The sequence below is a fragment of the Neolamprologus brichardi genome, chromosome 19, assembly GCF_056152115.1.
Source record: "Neolamprologus brichardi isolate AB-2024 chromosome 19, ASM5615211v1, whole genome shotgun sequence".
NCBI lineage: Eukaryota > Metazoa > Chordata > Actinopteri > Cichliformes > Cichlidae > Neolamprologus > Neolamprologus brichardi.
The window spans coordinates 12,242,190-12,253,633 of record NC_142122.1 but is presented as its reverse complement, the minus strand read 5'-3'; the positions used below and the strand labels follow the sequence as shown (position 1 = coordinate 12,253,633).

The following is an 11,444-nucleotide window of genomic DNA, read 5'->3' as shown; positions in this document are numbered from 1 at the left end:
CATCAAACGTATCTTTTGGACATCAGTGTGAAGTTGGTGCATACTCAAATGTTTCCCCCTCCCTTTTTTTTTTTTTCTTTTTTGGTGATTTTTTTTTTTTTCTTCCTCTTTCTCTGTATGATAAGACATTACCAGAACACTATTTTAGGACCACTTGATTTAATTTCCCTCACTCCAGTGAAACCTGAAGGTCAATTGTGTAGTGGTGTGTATAAAATGCTGTTTTGTTTTTTTTGTTTGTTTGTTTTCTTTCTCTCTTTATTTTGTATGTAAACCAAATGTAAATTATGTATTATACTGAGTGTGCCAACCCCACTCTCTCTAGAGCCAGGCTCTCTCTCCAAGTGCCAACGCTGTGGTCATTTATCAAAAGGGCCACCACCCGAGATGGTCCCCCTTTTTAAATAAAACACACCAGAGACTAATGACTCCATGATTTAAGTACACACGAAGACTTTATTCTGTATTTAAGATCGAAGATTTAGGAGATAATCTGCTGTTTTCTAAGAAACTGTAATTATAATTGCATGTGCTGTTTATTTTGTGTTGGAAGTGAGGACTTGGATGTTTTCACTGAAGCAGAGCCCTTTTACGAAGGGGTTTCAATCAGTTGGTTATTATCAATTTATTGATTTACATAACTCTTGCCATATATATATTTTTTTTTTATGTGTTTCATGTATTTGTTTCAACCACTGTTGCCTGATCCTCATTCAAACATGAACATGACTTATGATCATTGCCGCCTTCTAAGAGAGAAACATAATGACAAGGTATCTGTTTTAAATTGAAATAAATTTGTTCCTATACTTGCTGATGATGTGTTGCGTGGATTTTATATCTTCAGTTGAATAAAAATCTAATTCTTATTGGTAATGTCAAGTTGATGGTTAAAGCCGGGGTAGTCAGTATTTATTTGAGATCTGAAAGAGCTTGACCTGGGTTCGTTTTTCTTCCTTACTTAATTTTTGGGGGCATATTAGGCTTTGTTAGACAAGACTATGTAGGTTAAATGGGATCGTGAGAAGGTGAGTGTCACAAACTTGAACCCAGACTATTACCCAGGATTATAGGTACATGGGTTTCCTGCCTGGGGTCTTTGACCAGTCACAGGTTTTTAGGGACTGTGCATCCCTAGAAGACGATGATGATAAAGAAGATAGATGTTCAGCTTGATTCAACTGAAGACTTCCCTGTAGGAAGACCATCCCAATGTTAACATGTAAGGTTTGGAAGAGAAAACCCATGTCATACTTGGAAAAGCCACAACTACTACTAGACAGGTCAGCTGATCAATATTTTCCTCATGATGTACAAGTGTGTTACTGTGGCAGCAAAGTGGCTTTGTCACATGTAACTAATAATGTAACATTCTAACAGTGACCGCTGAGTTAAATCATTCAGCCTGATGTTACAGTAATGTTGTGGCTTTAGTTGCCTACAAATTTTCAGGGAAAAACAAAGCAAAACATAACTTAGTACTTGGTGGAAAAACCCTTGTTGACAAGTACCGCGGTAAGACTTGTCTTGTAGCTGTTCACGAGGTTTGCACACATGTCAAGTGAGAGCTCTTCCTCCAAACACCCAAGAGAGATGTGTGCAAACCTGAGAGACTTTACAAAAACTCTAAATCCTTTAGCTTGCTTAGCTGCTGTAAGGCAACTTGATGCTTCAACTCTCTCTACAGATTTTCTATATGTTTTAAGTCTGGAACCTGTACAGTGTAGTAGCAGAAATCCCAGTTTAGATGTCTTCATTTATTCTTTAGGATGAAAATGAACATTTTATGTTGGACAGTGAAATGACCACATTCACTTTTTCTAGATTTTAAAACCTTTGTGGTTTCTTTTTTCTTTTGTTAAACCTTCCTATGTCATATTCTGATTTCATTGTAAGATGCCAAAAGCTGTTCAGCGTAATATTAAGGAAGTCTGTGCACAGTGAAAGGCCTCCAGAGGGACTGTCCATGCAGCCATAGAACTTGTGTTAAAATCCTGAGGACCAATGGGAGGAAGGTGGGATAGATGGGATTCCACCTGTAGTCGCAGTAAAGCTGCTGCAGATATAAACCAAAGGCTTCATTCCATCTTCAGAAAAACATTTTACATTTTTTAAATACAGTTATGTCTTTAGGTATTTGAAAAGTAGCAGATGATTTGTAATTTTGCCCCTGTACACCACCAACGAAGTGGATCATACAGTCAAGATGTGATTAAAGTGGAAACTTTCAACTTTAACTCAAGACACTCGGTAAAACTGTTTAGGAATACAGACATTTTTATTCATAGGCCATAGGCCGTAGCATTACACATAGCTCTCCTCAGTAAGGATGTTTTCCTAGTACAAAGTCCAAAATTTTCTTTGCTACTCACAGCCTTTCACAAAAACACAATTTGTTCATATTCATTTAGTTGAATGAAGCATGCCAGAAATGTCACGTCACAGTTTGACATGTATATATCCTCGTAGGAGTTAGATGGGATCAAGACTTTGTATAGGACTGTACATGAAATAAAAACAACTTTGTAGATGCTACATTTCAGCACAAATGTTTCTTTAAAAAATAATTTAATTTAAAAAAAATCTATTGACACAAACATAGACAAATTGGGACTTTTAGGGAGCCCTTTTAGTAGTCCAGTCCTGGCTCTGAGACCTTATTTTCCGGCCCCAGCCCCCCTGTCTCCGGCCCTGGCTGCAGCCACGAGCCGGTCAGTTCAGCTCTGTGTCACACGGGGCGCCCGCTCCTCCGCGGCTCACTTTGTTTTCCGCGTGATGCTGCTCTTCTCTTCAAAGCCGAGGAAAGTCAGGGGCTCATGTGTCAACATCCAGGGTTTCCCCGGGGAGGAATAGCATTAGCGTTATTCCAAATAAAGAAAAGCAAAACAAAACTAAAAAACGCCTGATGTTGCTTTGAAGAACCTTTTATTTTTGTTAACAAATTACTCCTCGGAAGTATCGGGGTTTTTTTCTACTTCAAAGACTAGAAGGCGACCTAAGGCTCCTGCTGCTTTGACGTTAGCTAACGTTATTTTAAAGGATGACAGAGTACAAAGTGCGAATAGCGTCTCCAGTCATTTAATAACATCTGGGGAAACGTTAGCTTAGCCAGCTAGCCTGGTAGTTCGATTAGACAGAGGAAAGGCGGCGAAACACACTGCTGACATGATGTTTCCTCAATCGAGGCACTCGGTAAGTTGGCCGGTTGAACTTCTCCCCGGGTGGAAACTGAGCTAACGCTAGCTAGCAACACACAGCTGATACATATCGCTGCTTCCTGCAGGTAGCTGTCATCGTCACAGAGCAGGCACTGTGGCAGCTTAGCTCTTTACCTCGAACAAACGGCGAGCTATACGGCTCACTTATGTGCAGACACAGTCTATCGTTAGCTAGCTTCTCTTAAGACCGAGAAAGTTGGAGTGATGTTGTGCGTTGTTTAGACGGTTTAACACCCCTTTTGCTACTTGCAGCAAACCACAACGCACGTTTAAGCATGCATTCATTTTGAGAAAATATACTTTAAATGTTGCAAAAATAGGGCAGGTTTTCACTGAACATTTGTTAACTATTATAGGACTTTGTTTATTGGCGACTTTGGGGAATTAACACTTTAATTTAAAACGATCAATTGCTAGTATTAGTATAATAATGTGTAACAATAAGTGCATAAATGTGTGAGTACATAAAAGTGTAATTATTTACAAATGTACTGATTATTTTCTAGATCAAATGGCACATTACTTGTTGTGTAGAGTCAGACTCTTACAAAAAAATATGTCCCACCTGACCCTCCTCAGGATCAGCTGATTTTGTGTGCCTGTGTTTGTTCAATAACCTCAATTGAAGCCATGCAAAATCTTACTTTCATACTCTCGATATTTTCTGAGTTAAATCCCCTGAAGTGCGTACAGATTGGTTGCAATAAGTTATAATTTTAAGGCACTTTTAAGCCCCCATAACGTCTGAAGTACATGAAAGCTGAAATGCTGAAAAGAATGTACAGCCATTGTCCACATGAGCAACATTATTGCGTAAACAGCAGCAATGTTAAAGGTATCACTGGTCAGTATGTGACCACTGCCTATTATGATGCACAGTTTTAGAAAAGAAGAGAATGAAGATATTCATCTAGACATTTCTTTGCCAGTCATTGTCCTGGCCCTGTAGAAATGACAAGTATCCGATACTAAGATCTTCAGTCATTGCTGTTGTTCACGGTCTGATAATAGAAGCAGGTCGACAGATAAGGGCTTGGCATTATGAAAAAGAGAAATTCTTAGACAAGCACTGAAGGCTCCAAAGCTTCTGAGTACTTCGGAGGTTCTCAGGGCTCAAATGCTCCTATGTACTTTGATATTGTACATGTACACGATTGTCTGAAAATATTCATAGTATGAATGTAAAATTATGCACCAATTCATTAAATATGCTTAAGTTACTGTAAAAAAAAAATCAGGTGGGAGCAGATTTTATTTAAAAACAAAGATACTGGAGAAACTCAAACCAGAGTGTGTCTGGCATTTTTGTTTAAACAAAATCTAAATTCAGTTAGTTTCAAATCATTTTAGTCAACTATATTTTTAATGGTATATTAAATTTAGACAGATGTGTCTACTTTCACTAATAGTTAGCAATAGCTATTAGTGAATGTGAAACAAGTACAAATTAAGAAAGCTGTCACACAGCCTCATATATGTTTATATGCCAAGTTCTGTTCAAAAAAAAGAACATGTGCATGATTGTTGGCTAGTTTCAACATGTGACTGCTCTTTGCTGTTCCTCTTTCTGAGGGGGGTGGGCTGTGTCATATGTCTTTCCTCTCTGAACGTGACCATGGAACAACTTGCATGCTGTGCTTCTGTTTTACTTCTCCAGACCCACCTAGCAATTCCTTCAATTACCGTTACACATTCTCATACGTTTGGAGCTTTTCCATTTTTTTTCAAATTCAAAAAAATGTAGCTCAATCAGTGAATTGACTAATTGTTTCATGTCTACAGGTTGAGCTGCAGGTTCACCCATTTCCAATCTAGCCAGTTTCATCACTTCATTTTTGCACACCTGAAACTGGTCGCATTCGTGCAGAGTTGTGATTTCTGGGATCTCCATGTAACCGGCTGCATCGGGCCTCTCTCTTCAATCCCATAATCCGGCTGGAAACCTCTTGCTCTTGTGCCACTTATTTAGAGAGTAATGAGGTTTAGAGAACCAGATAAACCATGGATTACAGCTTTGGACTGTTGGTTTAAGTGTAGTCTATACATAACCGGACTTCTAATGCAGCCTCTAAATACCTCTCACATATGGTCAGCATGGACACACTTCTGTAAACACATTTCCTCAATCAACACACTTTGTGGCCCAGACAGATGTTTCATATCCGTACCTTTAAGACAGCCGTGACTGTCTGTAGACAATTCACAGTTGTGTGCTGTTAATCAAACACCCGGCTGCTTTCTTTATCTCATTTTATGATGTGCACACAGACATGTGTACATCGTAGGACGCATGTCTGTGTGTACGTGGTACGGCTGAGTCTGAGCTTTCTTTTAGCTATCCTCTCAAAGGGTTAATCTGCAAGGTCAAACTGCTGCTTTCAAACAAACCTTTATTAAAACACACATGCTCTGCAGCAGGGAGCTCTCATATGTTCATGTAAAGGATGATGATAGCTTTTTTTCTTAGAATTTCTAAGTCGCCTTCTCGAAGCTGAAAATCAACCAGATACCTTGTTGTGTTTCTTAGGCATCCTCTCAGTCCAGCCAACCTCTCAAGTTCACCACCTCTGATTCCTGTGACCGCATCAAAGATGAGTTCCAGTTCCTCCAAGCACAGTACCACAGGTATTCATTTAACACATCCATACACACCTAATTTAATCTCTAATATAAGTCACACACTTTCTTCCTGCAGTGTTTTGTTGTTACTATCTTTTGTGAAATGGCCTTATTTAAGGCAGCTAATTATTCAGAAATGCATTTCATTTTGAGCTGGACTTTCCTCACCTCCTGTGATGTCAGTCAGCTTTTAGTGAACTTACTTTCTTCACTCAAACTATCCTCAAAGTCATTTTTGTCATTTTATAGGCATGTTTCTGTTTTCAGAACCGCTGCTCCTTCTAGATTTTGGTGAAACAAAATGAATTTGTCCTAGATATGGGTATCCAGTAAATAAAATATATTTAAGGAATGTTCATTTTATTATTGTAAGGTTATTTAAACAAGTGGTTTCATATTACAGTAAATGCTGAATGCCCTTTTTTTGCTGGAAAGTAGATGAGAGGATTGATATAATTCTCATGTCTGTATTCTAAACATGAAGCTTAAGCCAGCAGGCTGTCAGCTTAGCTCAGAGTAAACAAGACAAGTTGTGGAATTAGTATAATTCCCCCAAAGTGCAGTTATCCCCAAACAGGATGAATACGTACATTTGCTTTCGAGCTGCTCTTTCTCATATTATATTTCTATACTTCTTACCCAGTTTGAAGCTGGAGTGCGATAAGCTGGCTTCTGAAAAGTCAGAGATGCAGCGTCACTATATCATGGTAAGTGTGGTAACTCATTTCTGTGGTATGCTGCGTATTTAGTTTTTAAATCTCCCATCACAGTCTCATAGTGTCGCAATAGATACACAGAAATCCTCAGGTTTACTCACAGCATGATGAGGCACAGATAAAAAAAATGACTACACATCTCAAAATAGAGTATAAAATACATACATGAAAGAGAGAGTAATTAATCAAAAAGGGTTGTTGTGTGTGCGCGCGTGTCTTTGTGTAGGTGTGTTCTAAATCTTTTACTTGTCATCCTCTGTGCACTGTAGTACTATGAAATGTCCTACGGGCTGAACATTGAAATGCACAAACAGGTAATCATCGTCTTCATTCATCCATCCGTCTAGTAACCCGGCTTTCTTTGTGTGTTGGTCTGACCATTTTTGTTTTTCTTCTTTTTCTTTTGTAGGCTGAAATAGTGAAGAGACTAAATGGGATCTGTGCTCAGGTGCTGCCTTACCTGTCACAGGAGGTAATGATTCACCTTTTACTTAAACTTTACACCCACTGGCCCTTTTATTGGGTACACGTTGAGAGTACCAGATTGGACCCATCTGGAAACAGTCTGGTTATTCTTCTCTGTCATCAACAAGGCATTTTGGCCCAGAGAACTGCTGCTCACTAGATATTTTCTCTTTTTCCCAACATTCTCCGTAAACCCTAGAGACGATTGTTTGGGAGAATCCCAGTAGATCAGCAGTTTTTGAAATACTCAGACCGACAATCACGACTTAAGTCGCCTTTTTTCCTCTATGTGATGCTCAGTTTGAACTCGAGCAGGTTGTCTTGGTCATATCTACATAACTAAATCCCAATGCTGCCTTGTGATTGGCTGTGTTAGCAAGCAGTTGAACTAGTGTGTGGAACAAAGTGGTCGATGAGTGTATGTTCTCATAATATTGATGAGAAAGTTTTCTTTTTTTTTTTTTTTACTTAAAGAGGAAATCTTACGTGCCTGACTGTTTTTGTCCAAGCTTTTCTTGTGCATATTTGTCTCTGAACTTGTGATCTTTGTTTTAGCATCAACAACAAGTCATGGGCGCTATTGAAAGAGCCAAGCAGGTCACACCTCCTGAGATGAACTCCATCATACGTGTGAGTTTGTCTTTTTTAATGTCCACCAGATGTTGCTTCGTAGCATGCTGGTTAGGTAATTATGACTGGGGATGGGCCCGTTTTGCTCCCTCATTGATGGAAATTTGTCTGTGAACGCTTATTTCTAATTGTCAGGTTTCTATTGGCTGTGCGAACAACATTTACCACATTGTTGTTTTGTGTCACTTCTGTTTAACCGTATTAATAGCAAGAGAATAGATGGTGTGGTTTGGCTTCTGCAAATTTGGAAAAGGATATGAAACAGAGATAAAATGCCACGTTGGGTTTCTTTAGCATAATGATCACCACAGTCCTGCGTGCTTGGAGTTCGTGCTGCAAGTGTGATAACTGATCACACTAGTTTTATAGTGTTCACACTTCTTTTTTTTTTTTTTTTTTTTTTTTTTACAGATGGTAAACTTATATTATCTAATGTGTTGTGTTTGCAGCAACAGCTTCAGGTGCAACACCTGTCCCAGCTTCAGGGCCTGGCTTTGCCAGTAGCCCCGCTTCCCCTGGGCCTCACCCCACCCACTCTGCCCGCCGTCTCCTCCAGCTCCGGCCTGCTGTCCCTCTCCTCCATCCTGGCCAACTACTCCCACGGCCAGCCCCCGGTAGCGAAGGAGGACAAGGCCAGAGATGTCGCAGAGAGAGCACCTAGAGGGGACGATGGAGACAAGTCAGACTAGTGCAGAAAGAGCGAGGAGGTTTGGAGAGGAATGGTATGGGGTGTAATAAATGTCACAAAAAAAGGAAAGGGTGTCTGGAGGCCTGTCTACTGAGTGTCAATGTAGAAGAGTAATTGCAAGGATGATTAGCAAAAGGACCGAGCTCAAACTTTTGTAAGTGCTGAAGATGAAACTCCTGAATGGCTGAGAGTAAATGTTCTTATTATTTAGTGGTAATAGACTTGGTTCAGGCTTCTAGACTTTAATAGATGTGTGGGGTTTTTAAAAAAAAAAATTTGTTCAAGCCGCAGTTGTTAGGCTTAATCAAGATAAATGTTTTCCCATTTGGAGAGAGAGCTAAGAAAGAAACACAATAGCAGTACCCTGGTAGATAACCGTCAGATTTATTTTCTCTTCCATCTTTTTGTTATCAGATCTGTTTAGTGTTTATTTCCATGTCCTCTGTAGTCCCTCTGATTGAGTCTCAATGCAGTCTGCCAGTCATAAAAAGCAGTTTTAACAACTCCACTCCCCACATACTGCTTCACTGTTGCTCACGACTTGCTAAAATGAAATCATCTTTTTCCAAAACGTTAACTGGAGCAGTTTTGTCAGTAATTCCATTAATTTACTCTGTTAAGTGTTATGTTCTTCATTATTCCCAACCGTTGGATGCATTACCAGAGCTGTGTGCATTAGTCCCACATAAATCAAGTTTTTTTTCTTAATTTCAGAAATATCTTTAGTTTGTACAAATGGTAAAGTAGCCAGCTTGGAAGTTAATATGTGGTAGGTAGGCCTAGCTGCTCCTGTGAGCTCCACATGGGATGTGGACCATTGACATAAGATCATGGACCCCGCGTCTTTAAATGATAAGAATAGATGCTCTGAAAAACCCCCCAACTCATCTTGTTTTTGTAAACTGAGGCAGGTTCTTATAAAACCATAAAGATTCCTGTGTGTTAGAGTGAATGTGATTGGAAAGAAGAAAACACTTTAACTTTACTTTTAAGCACCTTTTGTGTCCCCCCCCCCCTTGTTCCTGTCCTTTCCCCCTGCAGGTCCACAAAATTGATCCCAAAATAGGATCTAAATGTTAAAACAGTGTGGTTTTGACATATAGCCAAGCGTTGTGTTTTTATAGGTTAGCAGAGCTTTTTAGTTTTAGCTGAGATTGCGTTAAGTACCACCTTTCTTTTTATCTGTGACTACACGAACCTGACATTCTCAGCATTTTGAAACACGAGCTGTATTCCAACCACATACTTACTGTCTTCATTATACATTATGGGTAGCAAGCTTTTCATGTAGGTAATGTGCAAAAAAATTAAATATGCTGTTTTTGTATTAATGAGAGTGACTTCTTTTAGCTTTGTTACCATCATGGAGATGTGGCGAGATTTTGTTTTCGGCTTTTTCTACCTGTGATCAGCTCCCACGTATAATTTCTTGTTGTTGGACAGTCATTTCCTCCCAGTTTTGTTTGAATTCTGACAAATGTGATTATTGAACAGAGCTGTAATTCACTTTCATTAATATTAATATTAATAATAATAAAGATAAGTTGAGCAGTATAGCTTTAAATAGCTTTATCATCTGTAATATAAATAAGGATGTTATGTACAAATAGCAATTAACCGTTTGACTCATTCATTAATATAGATTATTAAGATATCAAAGAAGCATGATTAAAATGAATTGGATCTGCAGTGTTAAAGAGCAGCAGTTCAGCATTTTCGGCAGTTCGGCATTCTTTGGTAGTTTAGCCACATTAGACTAAAAGTTGATCAGTGTTAAACAATAACAGTAAAATTAATCTTTAGTAAATACGATCCAGGCTACGCACACTCAACAACTCCAAACCTGCTAGTTTAGTAGTGCAGATTCAGGCCCAGAAGTAAAAGCAGAAAGCAGACTGTTGGATTTTTATGTTGTTATATCTGAAAAGGAGCAGCTGCTCACAGATGTTTTCAACTTTAACCGATAATAATAGGGAAATGATTCAAGTGACATCTAAGAAAATGAAGATGACCGTTTTCGAAAATGCTACCCAGGAGGTTATATGCGTGTTGATAATTTCCCATTTTTGTGATCTTATATATCAAAACTTGTATGCATAATGTTTGCAGTTGGTATGTGGTATGAAACTGGTGAACAGCTCAAGTTTATGGCTGAGAAATGTTCATTTTTTTAGGCAGCAGAGGGCAGCAGTGCTCTTCCAGTGATTTATTATGGGTTATAAAAAGCATGGAAACAGCCCCAGGTTTATCTGTCGTATTCAGTCACATTATTGTTTTCCTCTCTTTTCGTTTTTATGATTGTATGCTGACCACAGGTACACTGCAGGTGTGTCAGCTGTCCCTCCCCTGTAATGTGAGTGCTTTCCAGAGCTTTGATAACCCAGCTTTTAATGTCCAAGCATAACCCTTTTCCCTCTGTTTTAATTTGAAAAGCACTTAAGTTGTGGCTCACTGCTCCTTTTGTTTTTCTTCTTCCTGTCTGTGCAAGTGTTGGGGAGCTGGAGTATCTCCCTCCCTGGAGATCTGACTTCAATATATCGAGTGCGAGAACAGATCATTTAATCATTAGCACTCTTTATACTGACGTCAGCCTCTGTAGAAATCCTCCCTTGGCAAAACTCAGACATGTGAATGGTATGTGTGTTTGTTTTGCTGTGAAGGGCCAATTTGTATACATATGAATATATCAATATACATATTTTTTAAAGCATTTTTGTATGTTTCAAAGCTGCTTTTTAATGTGTGTGTATCATGGAGGACTTCGTTGTTGTACGCGTGCATTACAAGCCTACGCTACGAGAGGCACAATGTTGTATATCCTGTCTTTTCTTTTTCTCCTGTTTTCTCTTCCATTCATTCTCTCTCAGTAGGCTGTAACACTTAACTTTGTTTTCTAGATTTGTAAATGTTTTCTCCTTTTTTTTTCTGTGCAAATGAAAAACTGTTAAATGTGTCTACAAACACAGTCTCATTTCAAAATACCCGGGACAAAAAAACAAACAAAAAAAAAAAGATGTAAACAAGCAACTGTGTACTCTGAGAATGAATCAACCTTTTAGCAGTAAGGAAGCGTCTCTGGTGCCTTACAAATAAAAGATGTGATTGAGA

The 11,444-nt window shown here is 38.9% G+C and overlaps 1 protein-coding gene across 1 annotated transcript; it reads left to right on the top strand.

Annotated features, from left to right (window-relative positions):
* Positions 1–2,803: 2,803 nt before the first annotated feature.
* Positions 2,804–11,444, top strand: LOC102796375 (TLE family member 5-like). Its single transcript, XM_006798364.3, has 7 exons — positions 2,804–3,192; positions 5,746–5,843; positions 6,481–6,544; positions 6,823–6,867; positions 6,963–7,025; positions 7,574–7,648; positions 8,098–11,444. The coding sequence occupies exons 1-7, from the start codon at positions 3,166–3,168 to the stop codon at positions 8,335–8,337; spliced, it is 612 nt and encodes a 203-aa protein (XP_006798427.1). The 5' UTR covers positions 2,804–3,165; the 3' UTR covers positions 8,338–11,444.